The 18,678-nt window shown below is 49.9% G+C and overlaps 1 protein-coding gene across 1 annotated transcript in view; it reads left to right on the top strand.

Annotated features, from left to right (window-relative positions):
* LOC128271573 (TNF receptor-associated factor 4) overlaps positions 1 to 18,678 on the top strand; it is a 32,653-nt gene continuing 13,975 nt past the window's right edge. The window contains exons 1-2 of the mRNA XM_053009155.1: positions 1 to 141; positions 1,619 to 1,685. Of these exons, the coding sequence (XP_052865115.1) occupies positions 77 to 141; positions 1,619 to 1,685 (132 nt within the window). The 5' untranslated portion in view covers positions 1 to 76. The remainder of the gene's footprint in view (positions 142 to 1,618; positions 1,686 to 18,678) is intronic.

The raw sequence follows: 18,678 nt of genomic DNA on the forward strand, positions 1-18,678 counted from the left end.
CTGGCCGCGGGGAGGAGTCTGACTTTTGGAAAGTGCAGTGTGCCCAGTGCAGCGGCGTGGGGCGACAGCGTGCAAAATGTCAGCGATCGGCAACGTTTCCAGTGCGGCCCGAATCCGGACCGAGCTGCTGCAGATCATTAGGTAAGCCACAACCCTATGGGTGGAACCCTCAGGGCCCACAGGCAAATGTTAGACGCAAAGGTAAAGGCAAAGAATGTGATAGATGGGATAGGCGGATTTGATCGCGGAGATTCAGTGGCTTTTGATTATAACTTATTGCTTAAGCAACTTGATCGGTATCTTTTTGCGCAAATCTGTATCGGATTAATGATTCTGGTCGTTAGGGTTATGCTAAACGCATGGATCTAGTGTTGGTAAAGCCATTCTTGTTCTTGTGAATTATACTTGGTAAAATTGGGAATATTGTACAATTATCAGAAGTGTGGCATTTTGAAAGTTTATTTTTTATTTTTAAAGCTCTGTTTTTCGTAGATTAAAATATTCATTAATTATAGCGCTAAGCCTATGTTATGGTTTTAAATAAATCATATTACTTTTGGCACAAATAAAATTCAGCATATTGAAGCATATTCCTAGAAGATTTGTAGCACTTCTGCTGCTATACTTTTAATAGCTCATTCCACTAATAAGCAACGTTCATTAGCAAGGATAGGTTAGAGTTTAGTGGTTATTGATGAACCTCATGAAATGAAAATCAACTCAATTTAAAAACAATCTTTGAAAGATACTAAAAGGCTTCACAATGTCTAAGCTCTTTCTCCTTCTCGCTCACGAATAACACGCCATAGCGCACCTGGTAACCTGCTGCATTCTGCCCATCAACCTGCCAGCCATTTCGCCATGTTCACTCATTAGGCTTGATTAAATATTCAACTCGATCGCCCCACGGCTCAAGATTTGAAGATTTGAATATTTTCACCTCGCACCCGGTCGGAATCTCGGTCGCGTTTAATTCACCGGCCTTAATTTAGCAACAGACGACCGCTAAGGAAGTATCACTCCCCCTCAACTAGCCGTGTGGGAGTCCGGAATTCGGTACAGTGGAACTAGTAGAACAGCTCCGTTTTAACGAAGTCCCGGGTTTTGTTCTGAAAATGGACCAACTTTTGCGCGCTGGTGCTACTAATAGTCCGGTGCGCTTCTATCGATCGGCCTGTAGGGCCCCAAAGCACAGCCCGATCGAAAGCGTAGCACCGATCGCCGGAACCTTGAATTCGCGGCGTGTTGATAAATATGTGAAGATAATTCTCCGGTTTACATCATACCTCCCATATATGAACCATTTTGGCGTGGGCTACCTACCTTTAAGGCACGGTTTAAGCAGCAACTCCAACCCGAACAGTTTCCTTCTTCCAACTTGTCCGCCGGTCACCCATTAGACGTTAGGCGCTGGACACGGCAGCTTAAGAGTCGTGAACGAACAAAAAAAACCTACATAAATGAATTTCCATTCATCTTCTTTTCCGCTGCCACGGTTCCGTCGCTCTGCCGCTGCTGCTGCCCTGTCGACCCTGCAATCCGCCGGCACCACGCGATCGTCGGATCAATCCGGGGGGGGGTTCACCTACGCACGCCACGCTCGGGCCACTTTGGGCAGAGAGAATAATTTAATCGTGAGCCAGCCGGTGCCAAATATGGTGACATCGCAGAAGGACTACGCGACGGTAAGTTCTTTATTATTACTATTGGCACTTTTGGGCCCGCTTCGCAGCTTGTTGCCCAAGTTTCATCATTAAGGCTGCTCGAACTCCGGGAGACAAATCGCCGAGCCGAGCCGAGCCGGGCGGGACTTGAAAGTTTGTCCGTTTTTCCCACCGAAAAACAAACGTTCGCAAATTGACACTCGAAAGTGCGAACGACGGTCACTTCCATTAAGCTCAAGAAGCGCTTCGTGAGTGTTGGAACTTCCGAGGGATTTCGGATGCGTTCGGAGTGCAAAATATGGCCGCTCCAAGTCGGTTCTGTAAGCTTAGCGACAGCTTCGGTGGCCCAACAAGGTCACATTGAGTTAATTACCGGACCATCACCGGAAGACGTCGGAAGCCCACCGAGTCCGCCAGACATCCTCGGTTTTGGCCGTTGTTTATTTTTTTTCGTGGGGCCTGTTTTGCCGTGCGTTTCGTTATCCCCTCGTGTAATTTATTCATAAACACATTCCGCGCTGCAACCGCCGCGTATCTGTAGCATCGGTGCGCCACGGTGACATGTGAACATAAAGACATTAACCGTCGCAGTGACTGATGGGAGCAGCGAGCCGGTGGTGAAAAAGGCGAAACAACATTGTGGCTCTCGACGTCGCCGCGGCTGACCGCAAACAAGCCGGCCGGGCTGCCCAACCCACCGGCCGACAATGGAAATTCCTTTCCTAATTATTTCCCACGGTGTGCCGACGCTTTTGGCAGCAAAACCCGGGGGAGTTTTGCTCCCGATGACGGACGCCATGGACGACGCGGTGCGTAGGATTACTACGAACCGAGGAACACGAAGGTGTGCAACATTCGGTACAAATCCCCTCCGCCATGTCACGCTGAATTTGGCCTCCGCATCACATGATTTGAATGTAAATTAATTTTTTTAATTGATATTTAAATCTAATTTGTAAAATATTCAATGTTTGACAACGCCCGGAGCCCACGCTCTGTAGAGTTTTGCGACGTATTTCGGTCATTTCGGTTCTAAAGCATCCTTGGACGTCTACCCAAAAATAAATAAAATGGTCAAAATTTAGATGGATTGTTAAAAAAGTGAAGTTTAGCTCAACTTAAGATCGCCATGAACGAAACCCCTCCGATAATTCCTTCCGACTACCGCGTGGGGTGAATCTTTTGCCCCTCAGTGCCAGACTCTGTCAGACTCGGGCCTTTATTCTGAGTCCACCACATTCTCCGTCGCGGTGACCATTTTTCACATTTAATTTAAATGATTCAAAATTATTAAATGCATGGGCCCGGGTACGCCTACGGTGCCGTAGCCTCTCGCTGGCCTGTCCGTCTGTTGCCGGAAGAAACTTGACCAGAACCTGGTGAGGGCTTGTGATGGGTGAGTGATTTCAAGGCGACGCCATTGTCGAGGAGAATTGGTTGGAGACCACAGATTCAGGAAGACCTTCAGGTGTTCGGGGGAAACCCACGTCGGCCTGAGAGTGGCCCATCTGATCAAACTCATCCCTTAAAGCCGGGCCATAGGGTCGAGAGGGGTTTGAAATGCACCACCAACGCCTGAGCCGTTGGTGTTTGCGCTGAAATAAATATCCTACGCCGGGATTGATGCATCGCGTGCGATTGTTGGCGGCTTTAACTTATTATCCTTACGTTGAATTAGTGAGGATGGAGGATCCGGAGGATTTTCCTGTTCCGAACCTAAGCCTTTCGTTGGTGGAAAGCCATTACGTAGAGTAAACATGAGTTCTCCTTTGGAACGAACGCTCGATATGATTTACGTTGAAAGCCCCGGAACCGTAACAAATCCTGGCAGCCGGCCCTGTCACAGGATGGGTCGCTCGATAAACAACAGTATCCAATTACATTCGCCGCGCCCGGTGTGTGTGTACAAACGTAAGCAGATGCGCGTGTCTCGCGCAACACGGAACGCTGACGGTTTTCCCAACGATCCTTGCAAGGGGCCGGGACCGTTCAGCACGGAATTGTGAGGATAATATCTGGAATCTCATACTGCCACGATTGAATTTCTATATTACGAATTAAATATCCTTTTTCAACCATCGCACCCCGCAATATCCCTAATTATTGTACGATCGAAATGGGCGAGAAAAAAAGCCAATGAAACTGTGTTTGGGGTCTGTTTTGGTACGAGGCTCAAACACTGGTTCGTTGATTGAACACGTGTTGCACCGGAAATGAACGGCCCGAGCCAGTCCCAGGCACTCCTGCCAAGAGCCCGCCCAAGCCCGGGAACCTCGAGTACCGTGTTCAAGTCGTTCTCTTTCGCCTCGTTTCAATTAGAACCCATCGGAATACGGAGGGAGGGCGGCCCGTTGGAAAACATGATGCATGTTGAGGTCCATGTATCGCGCATTAGTTCCTTACGCAATGCTCATTTCCTTTTCTGATAAGCGATCGCTACGCTTAGGGTTCAAGTATCGGACCACTCTGTTGCAATCGAGTTGGGGGTTCCACTTGGGGTTTATTGAGTTCCGTTCTACTCGTTCCTTAAAACGGTCGCAAAGGATGCCAGTTCACAGAACGTGTTTACTGCTTTTTTTAATAAATTTTGTACCAAATAATTATCGCAATAATTAATGAGGAAAGTAATCCAGAAAGAGTTTTGGTTTCGGTACGGCACGCTGCAGGTCGCAGCGGATGTCAACCAGAAAGAAGTAAGTTACACAGCTGGTCAATGAAATAGGTAATTGTGTGAAGCTGATACAATTTGAACTGTACTCAAGCCATTACTAAACCAATGATCACCAAACTACTACTGTACTTAGATATACTAGTTTATGTCATTTTTTTGCTATGTTGGTGATACTTATGTCAAAAGTGACAGGTGTGTTACAACTTATTTTGACAGCGGTCTGATTTGGCCTGGTCAATAAAATAGGTAATTCTGCGTACAGGGCAAATTTTAATGAATTTACATGGTTTAATCTTTTTTTATTATCAAAAGTCAATGTTTTATTTCAAAATTAATCAGTACCGCGTATATCCACCATTGTTTTGGAGCACTTCATGCATTCTTCTTGGCAGTGAATCAACCAAACCCTGACAAGTTTTTACTGGAATGGAATATCAGTCCTGCCGCAATTTTTGCCTTGCTGTGTATGTAAAGAGCGGGCCCAAGCGGCCAAAACGGCACTCAACCGGCAACGGATAAACAACGATAACATTACACGGGCACAGGCCCCTCGGTTCCAGTTGAACAACTTCATCCAGACACCAGAACGCCTTAACTGCGGAGTTCGAGTTTGATTTCTGCCTTCTCCGGCGCGAGGCTAGGCGTTGCAAGTTGCAATTATGCTGGTGGTGGTGGTGGTGCTCGCAACCGCACAACAACAACTGTTTGGCCAAGTTCATGAACCCTCGCGGTTTGCGGTAAAGAACCCGGCGGTAAACCTGGTGCTGGTCGCTGGTGTTGCAATTTATTTCGCTCCTCAGCCACAGCTCGGCTCGGCAACAACAACTTCAACCTAATCGTGCATTTCTGCGGTCTGGTGGATATTACCGGCCCCATGCCTAGTTACGCTTCGATCCGCCCGGTCGCGACGACTCTCCGGTGCATGAAGCCATTATGGCACGGCCTCGCAGAGGAACCGAACGCATCGAAACACAGAGAGAGAGCAGATGGTCCGTGTTCCCGCAGGGTGCCCAGATGCTGGATGCCATACCGTTCGCTTTCCCATTTAAGGACGCCTGCCGTCGCGGTTGCTAGGGTCCTTTCGATGGGTCCTAAAAGCCCAACGAACGAACGCGTCACCCCTGAATGAGCTCTAAAAGGCGACCAATTAAATGCTGTTGATTGTTGGCACCGAAAGCGGACGGAGCGAGCGAACCGATCGACTCGGGGACGGCCTGAAATTGCCCATAATTTCGATACACACGCGCCTGCGTGTGCTCCGGTGGACGGGAGATTTTCATACACGGTCTGTGGCCCCTCCGCAACACCCTGTTGATTAGCGCACACATTCTGACGAAGCAGTGTTTCCCCTTTATCCGCCGCAGGACATTCGTTCGGTCCTTTCTGTCAATGCTGGCGACAAATAACGGCCTAATGCACCGACCATATGTCATCGTGGGTACTTGGAATCCTAGTCACATGGGGTTGATTTTGTGGAAGAATGTAAATTACGGGGGTGAAACACTTCCGGTCCACACAAACACGGGCACGCACCGCACCGGAAACACTTGAGGGGTGACTTCGTGGTCTACTGGAAATAGAACTTTCCAGGAGCGCACTAGGGGAGCGGATTTCAGCACGCGTTCAGGACCCACGTAGACACACATACCGAAGGATACGCCATCGGACCCTGGGTTTTAGTTTGGGAACAATGCAGGACAGCTGCTGAGCGCGGCCAGTTGGAAACATTTGAATAAAGGGTAGGGTCCACTTCGAAGGGGTAATGCGTCGTATCAAGCTCAACCGCTTCCATAGCGTATTCGGCACTTCTACGCTTATGACCGCATAGAAACCGGATAGATATTACAGGATTTTGTCAATTGCGTTCAAATTAAAATCTCCTAATAAGAAGGGCCCTTTGCTTGGATCCTTCGCTATCATTATGGGTATGATGTTTAATTTAGGACAATTTTCACATTAAATTCAGAATTTAGAAAAAATGTTTTTGGGCGGAAGTGTACATTAGGGCGATCTCAAGGGTCTAGGAATACTGCCAACCCAGAGCCGTGTCCCTACACATACACAGAAAGTCTATATATCATGGTTAGACTGTACCTTATTCAATTCCATTGGTATTCCATAGGACTTTTTGGATAACAGTGTCCTGTACTTGATATCCGTATGGACTATTCGCTCCTCAGCCCCCACAAGTGGTCTTAGCAGTGCAATAGCATTAATAACTATGAAAGGGCCTGTCCCTCAAAATGGCCGACTCAAAAAGCCTCAGGCTGAGAGAGATTACTTCGTAAACATCATTTTTATCGTCTATAACTTTCCAACACTGAGTCGTTTTCCGCTCTGGGACTCTGCGTGAATGGACCACAGATCGTAAAATAATGTAGCGCACGGCCGTGCGTTAGTTAACCAGCACACATTTGAGACTATAAAACTAATTATTCCTTTACGTTCTTGGGATCAGCTTTACGGCCCGCACGATGATGGTCCCCGGCGTCCCTTGGCGACCAGCAAGCGACCACGATTAAGACAGTTCTAATTTTACGAAATGATGTGGCGAGAATTTACTTCACGCCCGGACTCCACCCGGATCCGGACGGATCGTTCACACTCGCCTCCAGATGGGAACATCGTCAGGTTTATATTTGATGACGGTGCACCCAGGGCGTTGATGGGCTGTGCTGCAGCTTAAGCGTTGCACCATGTGCAGACCGTTCAAGCAGCGGCTCTGGGACAAATTTCTGGCCGCAGCGGGAGACGATCCTACGGCAATCGATGCCCACGGTTTTTATGATCCCTCGAATGGTGTTCGAAATTAAAATGTGAATAGTTTCTCAAGGTGGTCAGCGCGGCAACACGTGGTGCCGCTAGCGCCACTTCACGTCCACCTAGCGCCGTGTGATGGGAAGCTTTTTATTGCCGTATTTTCCGTGCAGGATTGCAAAGGGAAAACCACACATGTTTCGCACCCCGCAAGGTATTTCTTCGCCAAAGGCGAAAGATGAATCGGGGAAAAATCGGACCTCAAATACACCACGCCACTGGTATCGCCACTTATCATACGACGCCGCTGGCCTGACCCCTATAAAGCCCTCACCAAAATCCCTTAATTGTTATCCTCTTTACGGATCTCGTGCCGCGCCGGGGAGGGTGTTTCTCCTGGGCATTGGCGTCGTAAAATTTTTCCAACATATGGCGCGTGAAAAGCCACACAACTGACGCACACATTCCCAAAAAAAAGAAGCAACAACCCAAAATTGGTGGGAGGATTGCATTGTCACGAAGCACGGGTGGCTGGAGCGTTGTAAATTATGCTGCTTCACACTTTTCACGGCGTTCGGCGATCGAAATGCGGGATCTGCACAGCACATGTTGGCCAGCCGCGCCGCCGAGCCGAGTGATTGCTGGAAACTGTACAGTGTTTATCTCGTCTTTTCAGGTTTTGGGCGCCGATAATGAGAAGGAAAGGCGAGGGTACGTTTTACTCCTCAAGTACGGGGTAGCTGTGGACGGAACGGCCAAACATTCGATGGAAACAAATTGCAAATGAAATGCAAATTGTAATCGTTGACCACTTCCTGCTCCGTTGAAACAACATGTGGTTTCGGTTTAGGGCGCTGCTTCGCGGCTCAAAAGCGAATGACAAATAGAAACCTTTTGTAAAAAGATTTTCGCCCTAACTAAACAAACTTTCAACACATTTCAAGGCTAGGGAAATCGTTCGTAATTAGATGCTTAGGCAAATTACTGGCCTTCAAGCCTTTATGGACAGTTTTAAACAGCAGAAGTGCTAGGCCGACACTTCTGCAGGACCTATTCAAGCATGGAATTGGCCATCTATTTAGTTGTTGCACTCAGCTTGCAATTTGGTTTTTTTGCCGGAACTTCCTGAACCGCTATGGGTGCATTATGACGAGGGCTTCAGAAAAAAATCGGAACCGAGTTTGGTCGATCAAAAAGCAGGAAGTAAACTTCAGCGGTGCCCGCTTTTTCCCGATCGAGTTACGGCTCTGTCGGTTCCGAACTCCATAAACACCACAGGAACAACAAAAAAAGCCGAGAGAAAAGACCTGAAAAGAACACAACCCAAAAGCCCGAAAATCTGTGTGGCACGTTTCGCGCGCCCCGTCGACAGGATGTTTCGCCCGGAAGAGATGCTGGAATGCGTGCCCCGGGCGCTACGCCGCTATCCTTTTTCCCCTCGGGCCATCGGGAGCACCCGAGAGGATACTACGGACAGGATGGGCTCCGAAAGGAATCTTCAATGGCGACCAAAACGAAAAAAAAATGGAACGAAAAATGCGATCATGTTGCAGGCCGACAGATGTTATCCACACCACACCATCGCCACTGCTGTGTGCCGTGTGTGGTTTCCTGTGGCTGCCAGTGTGTGTGTGTAGAAATGGTGTCCTGTTCCGATGGCAGGAAGCATCTTCAGCCGGAGTGATCGGATGCTCAGATTGCACCCAATCCTGAGCCGCCTAGAGAGCCACAGCACATAGTAAGAAAGCAGCATACCGAGGGCAAAGGAAAACGGGGACAGCAAAAGCAGTCCTAAATCAAAGTGCAACCGACGCGATCGGTTCTCCGCGTTGGTCCACTTCTTCGACAACATCTGCTTTTTGTGAGCGTAAAATGTGAGGACGCCTGAGTAATGAAGCGAACAGAGACTCCGAACGAAATCCCTCCGTTTCGACACGGAAGGAGCTGTTTCAGTTTGAGAAGGATGAAATCAGTTAAAGTTTGGTGACTGAGTCATCCAATGCCGGGCAATGTAGTGCGTCAAATCAAACGCTGGAGCCACGATCCATCACATAATGATTAACATAAGTCCAGTTCCTAAGCCATGGCAATTCACCCTTTCTATGCACACCGAACAGCGCTATACCGCCGCAATTGTGAAATGTCCGTATCAAACTAGTCCGTCGAGCTATATGAGTATCACATTGTATGCCCTACGATAATTCCGATCCGTGAAGGGATCAAGAAATCCCTTCGAATGCCCTCATTTAATCCTATTAGCACCGACCGTGTGTGTTGATTCCTCAGGTCACTCCATATCTCAACGCCGACCTCCTCTGGACGCCACGGCCGTCGGCCGATCAATGACCTCCATTAATCCTTCCAGCGAATGCATCGGTATGGAACCTCCGGATCTCCTTTTTACGTTTGGGAACGAAACGAAAAAAGCGATGTTACGCCACAATGCACAAGATTATTAATATTCAACGGTTTTTTTTCTCGTCCTACAATGACTGATTGCTCACCGAACGTTCGTTGAACTTTGCTGCTGCGGGTGAACCTCTGGTTGCTCTGGCCTCTGTCACCCTTTCGTCGTCGTGCGTCATGCTTTATGAGATAAGTCGAGAGCAATGGAAGGAAGGAAGATGGTCCATCACTTGCCGCTCGACAGTGAATGCACAAAACATAGAGCTTCTTCTCCGTGGCCCAGCACAACTGCGATGCTGTAGTTCATTTGCATCTGCATTCATTTGAACTATTCTGTTTTCTATGAGAAAATGTTCCATAAGTTGCAGACCCTGTTGGTAATTCAATTCTTGAAACAAAAAGCAACGATGTTTACCTTTTATAAATTTCTTATTCTGGATCACTTTCTTGGTTCTCAAACAAGAATTGTGGAATTCTTGTGGCGGAAATAAATAGATTTTGAAAAGATGGTTTTATTAATCTTATTCTTACAAAGGTTTCTTGAAGGGTGCTGTAAACAATATATTCTTGAAATGGCTTCTATTATTTTTAAGACAAAAGCGATCGTCCTTTTTTGGGATCTTTGTTTAGTGTGTGTTATCTGGAATGTAGAACCTTACCAATATAATTTTCAATATCAGTCTTCTCTGAGGACTTCTACGACCGCCGATTTATTTTCGGAGCCTCAAACGTCAGAAACTATACCGATCGGTTGGGAACTGGAACTGCTAAAGTTAGTAAACGACCCTATTTTAACCCTTCTGACGGTTCCGAGCCCTCACAGAATGGCACAGTTTACACCACCAAACAAAACGAGTTCCTGGCATCGCGGCCGCCAAACATTCTTTCGCAAGCACACGTCGTCGACAATCGGGTCCTAGGATGCACCTGCGCGGTGAAAATGGCACAGACCGCAGGCGTTGCAGTGGCGTCACGTTCGACGGCGCTCGAAGCGAAACAACGCGCCTCAGCTGGCGGCGATCGTCCATTTTTTCGCGTTACTTTGAGAGCCTGAAAAACTGAATTCTGACCACCGTTAATGCACCGAGACGCGCTGCTCGCTGGCCAAAAGGTCGTTCGGTAAGGTTGTGCGTTGTGCGAAGCAAAAAACAAAAACATAACCTAGATGAGTGTGTGTGCTGCAAAAGCAAGCAAATGACAGAAAATGGCGTGTCCGTGGCGAAAAAAAACCCAAGACAACTCGCGTTGTTCTCACCCTGCGTAACGGTCACCGGTGTTCGGAAGGGGGGCCTCCGTTGCACCGTGCAGTGTAACCGACCCAAAAGGGTGTCTCCGGGTCTTGAGGACACTCTGCATTGTCGGAACGGACCAGGTTTTTATTGTTGATGTCTTGTCTAGCCATTGGAAACTATCGTCCGGTATTTAATTGTCGGTCAAATCGGCTTCATCTAAATCTATCAACAATTCGCATTCTCTGTATAGTTGTACTTTGCAAAATAGGATTTTTCTTTCATACATTACTTTGTCTTTGATACTTTGTCACAACGCGTCCGAAGTTTTCCTTGAGTCTGACGCAAAACAAGGAAACCCCTGCAAGGCTCGCCGAAACTGATCGACAGCTGCTGCTGCTGCTGCTGCCTGACGGTGGCCTTGCGACTTCCTTGCGTGAGGCGACGCTAAGCGATTCCGGCGATGAGTGACTTTTTTTTCTGTGGTCACTGGCAACCGCAACCACACGCCATGCAACGCGGGCAGACAGGAAAGAAAGCCGGCGACTAGTGCGCCAACTTGCTTTTCCCGTTTTGCAATGGCGGAATGGCGGTGTCCAAGTCCGTTTCTGGTTTTTCTTTCTTCTGCCCCGTTTTGGTCGCCCATTTTCCACTCCGCTCGCGGAGTGCAGAAGAGAGTGTAAGAACCGAATCGGCAGACGGCAGAAAGGGGGAGATAAAACGCAGCCGGCAGTTCCTAACCTCAAAACTGGTCGACATTGCAAGGCCTTTCGGTGCTTCGGACACGCAAGCAACGCAGGCCACGGTTCTCTCGCGCGCTCTGTCGATCACCACACACACTTTCACTGCGGATTGTGGCCAGCTTTGGTCGCTCGCAAATGGTCCACTTCCGTCCGGCGGGTGGGTCCGGTTTTCGGGCGAAGAACCGGGTTTTGCCAATTTTTTTCGCCAGAAGCGTCTTCTTGGAGATCATTACGCAAAACGCACCGTCGGAGCGGGCCCCGGTAATGAGACTGGTTCACTTGCTCCGTCCCGGGGTCAATTATCGTTCGTAAGTCGTAAGAATGCGGACGTTCTGTGGCCGCACGGTGGGAAAAGCCGAATTCCTTGCGCTTCCACAGGAAATTGCTGTCTCACGACTTGGCCGGGCGCGCGCGCGCGATCGCGGGTCTTCCGTCAATCTCTGGTCCTATCCGGTAGGTCGGGTGTTGTTTTTTCTATGCGGTTCAGGTTCTGGTTGGCCCTCGTGGTCTTGTGGGGCTTCGGAAGCGCTGTGGACGTGCCGGTTATGGGTTTTCCCGCGCTAGAACGCGAGAGATCATCCAACAGAGATCTGATGGCCGCCAGAACACACGAACCCGAAAGAAAGAAATACCAATAATCAAACACAAATCGTCCGTCATGCGGCGGCTGGCGGAGGGCGAGATATGGCGAGCGTCCGACCGACGGACCGACCAACCGACCGACATTCCCGACATGGCCCTGGCGGCCCCGGAAAACAGAGTGTTGCATACCGAATCGTTAATTATTGATTATTATCATCATTTAGTGTTTGCAGAGTGCTGTGCACCTAGGGAACGCCTCGGAAGATGAGCCCACCGTCCGTCCAGCAAGGGCTGGTTTTGTGTGTCGCGGACGAAATCGAATTAGCTTATGGCCAGACCCGACGTCAGACTTCACGCGCCAGGTTCCATGTTCCAGGTTCCCACCCTGGGCGACGGCCTTCAGGTCTGATCCTTCGACACGGGAGGCTCCGGGGTTACGTGAGAAAATATTCAGATTACCTTAGGATCGGGCATCGATGCTAATAAAGCACGGAATCAGCGGAGCGCCCGGAACACGGAACACGGGCGGCATAATTTCTCGGCCATACTTTGTTGTGGCGAACGATCTGTGCGATCTTTTTGCCCGGATGGCTCGCTCCCGATCATTACCAAGCTCCTCGTTCGTGAGACTTGGGCCAACCCAGGGTTCAGGTTGCGTCCAAAGTCAGGCGAAGCCTAAGGCGAAATAATATTCTGCTTTAAAACCGAGAACCGTAATGGAACGAACAGGTTCGACTCTCGCACTCTATTAGCGCTCATTGTGTGCGCTACGCCTGCTGGGATCTTCCTGCAGGACCGGCGAATGTAGTGCGGCCAGTTTTGCGGTCCAACCGGTGTCCCGTACCATTGCATAGCCATTATCGCGAACAGTAATGGCAGCCGATGATGTAACCCGTGGATCCGTTAAGCCGCTCCTCGTTGATCCTCTTAGCGGGCGCAGATAACAAACGACATTCTTCTCGGCGATACCTCTGCTACTAGGGTTACCAGGTGTCGCGAGACCTAGGGTTCCCAACACACGGACCCCTAGTCAACGCTAGGCTCCCATACGGCCTTTAATCAACTCCTCGGAGGTGATTAATGGTGGGGCCCGTTCCGACGACCGTTCAGGCCAGTTTGAGGTTGTTTGATGTGCGTGAAATTCAAATGGATCTAATTTCTTCCATTACCACGGTCGGGCCCTGCCGCCTGAGGGTGAACCGAATTTCCGACGAGTGGAGCTGTAGAATAAACAAGCATAACCGCATTGTTGGTCGCAAGACTGGGAAGCTCACCCTAGCGTCTCTGAACTCCTGGACCTGAACACTCCTCTTGAGGTAGAATCTGCAGCACTTTCGAACTCAGTGGAGACCGTGGAGTGAATAAAGTATGACGCCGTAAGAAGAGTACGCCTGATGTTCCTGTCCGTGTCGATATGATTGAAGTCGTGATATGCCGTCACATCATCGCCCGCCGTCCGGGCGAATGTTGAATATTTTAACCGCGAAAGAGACGCAGATGGAGCAGCAGCTGGTCGAACACCGGGCCGTTCATTAAGTCCCAAAGCGACGGGACTTTAAGCTGGGCAGTAAAAGCTGATTACTAAAGTCTCCGCTCCCAGCAGCTGTCCCAATGAGTTGAGGAGCTAGCGCAGAACTCGGCCACCGAAAGAAGTCCTGAGAGACTCATTCGCTCAATGAACAAGTTATGACAAAGTAAGTTCAATCTCGACGATCTCGAGCGAGCGATCTAACGAGCCTGCGATCGAGTTGCGAGGCTAATCAGCTGGATGCTCCGGAAGTGGAACATTACCAGAAAATCCGATCGATCGCACGGCCATTTGGAATTCCGATTCGTTCCATCAAATTCCGTGCGCATTCTTGCGCCCGTTGCTTCGCGATCACCTTTAGCGCTACGTCTCTATCGGTCGATCTTTCGATCGTTCGCTCATCATTTCCGCCAGAGAGCCACGGACGACCTTTGAAGGTTAATTCGAGTGGCCGGGCGTCCATTCTGGCCGGCGGAATGTACTTCTGAGTTTTCTGTGTGTTTTCTCGGTGGAATGTTCGATGTCTGGCAGGGTCTCAACAGCGCAGCTGTCGCTGTGGCTGGGCCAACACCTCGCAGGCGCTTCGCAGGGAAATCGATTCACGTGTTTTTGATTGTGTCATCAGAAAGGGGTGGCTTCAATTTCGCACCAAGGGGCCACAGCTGTCCCCGAAGCCAGACATGGCCAGCCGAAGCCACCGCTCCTCAAATTCACCATTCATTCATGCAACGCACGGAGTCCGGTGTCCGGACGGGCCCCTCGGGGGACGATGGCGTTCGGCGAACTGGGCGAACACATTTCGCAACATCTGCATTTCTTCGGTGGTCGCTGCGGTTTGCACATTTTTTTCGCCTCTCTTTCTTCGCGCCAGTGCATTGCACCGTGTGGCCTCTTTTCGGAGCCCGGGTCCGGGCCGGTCTCCCACCCGCGGCCCGCAGTTTCATTTTCGTGCGGCCGCAGCCACCCGGCCGCGGCATGATTTCCTGTTATTAGTGCAAATTATCACTTCCTGAGCCTGTGCCGCGTGTACGCGTCGTGAGAGTGGGATTGGCCGCTCGGATGCGTTATAATTTGGCGTATGTTTCTTTTACAGTTACCCACAAATTCATTACAATTGGTAAGTGCCCCCGCACCCGGTTCGGCAGGGCAGGATGTTTCTTGGAGTTAGTTAACAAACTTCGCGTTACTTTCCATTTTAAAACGATCCCCACCACATAATTCGATCCGAGTGTGGGTAGGAAGCGCCAGAAGCGGGTTTTGGAGATACTAAAATAAATATCGCAATCCGCATTTCTTGGAACCCACCCACCGTGGACGATCCGCGGGTGATATCACGTTCTTCGACGGTGCCGAATCACTCACCGAGTGAGCTTGCATCATCCAACGGCCGTCGATCAACGAGAACAAGAAAAGACGCTTAAAAGAGTGGCGAAAGCGGCAAAACAGCAATTCGCATCGGATGAAAACCATCGCCAAACCGCCTTTCGATCGGTCCGTCGTCTCGAGAATTCGTCCCGAGATTGGTCGCCATCATCGACTCTTCCCGAACAAATACGGTCGAATTTGCGAGTGTGCGTTCTTTTCGAGAGTTCGCGCCAAGTGTCCACCGGAGATCGTAAACTGAAGCATTTCAATTAAAATGTTAATAAATCACCATTGCACCATCGTCAACGTATAAGGCATCCGCCAGCTGTTAAAATGCGCTATTTACATAGTATTTTGGTGAAACAACAATAACTTTTCGGAATTGACTGCAGCTCTGCGGTCCATAAGATTGCGTTCACGACGCACTCGTAGACATTCAAATAATGGACAATAAAATGCGCAAATAATACTGTGGCCTTTTTTGCACAATAAATTATTGAAAGTCTGTCACCAGAACACCAGTTGGGCGATGATGCATTTTTGGTGGGTTTTATCGCAAACCTTTATTACACGGATTCCAGGTTGTGTAATCGATCATCAGGTCCCTCTTGGTCGATCTTCGGCATGAAGCAGTCACGCTTTATTAAATCTCCGGCGGTCTGCAGATTCGGCTCATTTCGCAGCCGAACATATAAACCGGCAGATAAAGTAGATAAATCACAAGGCACCATAACCCAGCGTTACAACGGTGTGTAACAAATTTGTTGACTAGGCTCATGTTTATTCGTCCTCCGATGGGGCGAGGCGTAAGCGCACACGCGCACCGCACGGACACGGGGTCCATTGTGCATTCAGAGTCGCCCCCCTCCTCTGCGGCTGGGAAATTGTGCCGTGGGATCAAGTCAGTGGCCAGTGTTAAACGTTGGCGATTATCTGTCCCTATTGTTAGACCCCCCCCGGGTGGTACTCCGCGTACCGCGCCCGCGTATTGAAAGTAAATATTTCAACCGTTGACGCATCTGCCGACTCGCCATGTCACCCTGATTTAGTGTGCGATCGTACGCCAAAGTTTTTTCTGGTTACGCCGCGCTTTACGATGTCTGGCAACTAGAATTTCATTTGAAAGATAACCGACCCGCGGTTACGCCTTGGGCCACAATATTTTGGCCCAACACCGTCTCGGCGCATAATTTCGTCGCAGAGAGCAGGATCTTGCCGGGTGCCGTTTTTATCTGTCTCTACTCTACTCAGCCCAGGGTGGTCCATTGTGCGGGTAAGCTCGGAGAGCCCAAAATTACCCGATACCTGCCCCGATCTTGGGCTCCGGGCTAATGTCTTCAGTGAAATCGCTAGAAGGACAGTGTGAGCAGATAATGGCCGGCCATCATTCGAACCGACTCCCTCCTCGGTTGGCACAGCACCGTCCCTTCGCAGCCGCCAGCCAGATAATCAATTCGTTGGACCGAGTACGGTCGGTCCCAACCCGAACTGTCAACGGGAGCGAAGGTGACACTTTTCGAACCTGCCCCGAAATGACTCATATGGCCGATACCCGTAGATGTCGTAAAATATCCATCACCAAGCGATACAAAAGGTGCATCACACTATCTGTCTGTGTGTGCACCCTGTGGCCAGGTTTCGGTTGCACTTTTGCCTTTTACCGGTGGAGTGTTCTTTCTTATCCCAATCTAGCGGTCGCAGAAGCCCCAGGGATACCCAGAAGGTACCCCGATGTGGTGCCTTTGTTGATTCCGGTACGGAACCAATAATAGGTCACAAAGGGCCAAGATAAAAAGCTTATCCAGTGGTGCCACCTATATTGCCGTTGGCGTGAATAATATGTTCAAATAATGGACACCTAGTGCTGGGCGTTCAGCGACGAACAGGAAGCTGAACCACGGTGGCCAAACTGATAACGAAAACGGAAAGAGGTTTTCGAAAGAATGCAGACTCCACAGACGCCACGCTGAAGAATGTGGAAGAACCGGGTACCGAAAGCGGGTTGGACCAACCAGGAAAACTAGCGGGTTCTGGGACGTAATTAACGCAGTAAGTATTTAGTTGTCACTTACGTCTTACGTCACTCAGATAAGTCGGAGGAACGAAGACACGGGAAGTCGGGTTGCCCATCCAGCCCTGTGTGTAGGTGTGACAAATGTTAGAATAGTACAGTGTCGGAATGTCGTCCGACTGCATCGAGATGCCATGGTCCGAGTCCACAGCCACTGTCATCTGCGGCCGACCAGCCAACTCCTACGCTTGGCAGGGATCGCTTCGACTCCCCTGGAACCCGTAACTCGTTCCAAGCCCATTTCGCTATGCTAAAGACACAAAACCCAAGCCAGACCGGTCCAGAGCCTGCCAGGCCGAGGCCTGCAAAAATAAGAAAACAGATAAAAACGAACGGCAACGGACGAGTCAGGTTTTCTCACGCGCCGCCAGCGGTTCTTCCGCCTTTTTGCGCGAGCGAAACGGTTCGCGTACGGTTCACTTTCCAACACCCGGCCCGAGTGACAGCCGGAAAAGAAGAAAAGCTGACCGCGTCCCGTCGGCGGAGGAATGCACCGAGATGGCCGGTAAAAGGTAAGAAATTGGCACAACGGCGTAGGTGCAGTGTCCCCGAAAGAGAGAAAGAGACCGGCTTCGAGAGAAAAACCGTTGGCCTCGCGCTAATATCTCACCACGGAGTTTCTCCAAACATTTCGCCGCACAGCAAAACTGCAACGCGGCGGAGGATGCGATCGCCTGCGAGGAGGCTCCGAGCATCGGGGCGCTGCATCGCTGTGTTGGTACGGCCTTCTGTGACCTTGCCCGGAGGCGATCGTAACGGCAAAACTGGCGGTTAGAGCTGGACCGCTACGACCGACACGACGACAGCGATCTGCAGCTCGCCAAGACGCGATCGCGTTTGCGTTCGTGTGTGTGCGTCTAGTCTCTGTCCGGACCGGCACAAACATGTTCGTGCCTGTCCGGGTTTGCGTACCTCGCTCCCGGATCCCGGGGACCGGTGAAGGTGTTTCTGCATCACCGTCCCCGCCGCGCTCCCCGTGTGGCATTAGTCAACCGATCGCGCCCTGGTACAGCCTCACGAGGCAGCGTGGGTACCTCCTTCGTGTGCCCTCGAAGAGGACGCACGCCGCGAAAGCCTTCAGCGCCCGCGGGCTAAACGCTGACAACATTAGCTGGCCCCAACCCCGTTTGCGGCCGATCCCCGACGCAATAAGTCATCGTTATAGTACCAGTGAATTGATAAGTCTTTCGGAGGAGCTCGGCTAGAGAGTCGCATCTGGGGAGATGCTGATAGTTGGAGCCCTGTTGAAAGGTCTGGGAATAATCTATTAATTTCTTGCTACCGGAAGTCACCCTTTTGACGGTCATGTCTTTTAATTTATGTGTTTTCGACTGATCGACTATCGTTTAGGATGGTTGGCCCACCCAGACGATGCTTTTCTTCGAGATTAACGACTTCGTAGAAATAAGATCATTGGCGCATGGAGTGCTTCATGTAGTTGAACTTATTTTAGTACGCCGTACTGGAAACGGGGTAAGCTTGTTTATGTTTGAAAAGAAATTAAAAAAAGGGTTTTAAAGTAATAAAAATATGATAATGATTCCGACGAGGATCTAAAATCATAATTGAACGAATCCGATGGGTTGGAATTGAGTACTGATCACTGATCACTTCCGCCAACTTATCGATCCTCGGAAGAATCTGCCGTTCGAAAGGCGCAAC

Source organism: Anopheles cruzii, chromosome 3 (assembly GCF_943734635.1).
Source record: "Anopheles cruzii chromosome 3, idAnoCruzAS_RS32_06, whole genome shotgun sequence".
In the NCBI taxonomy this organism is placed as follows: Eukaryota; Metazoa; Arthropoda; class Insecta; order Diptera; family Culicidae; genus Anopheles; species Anopheles cruzii.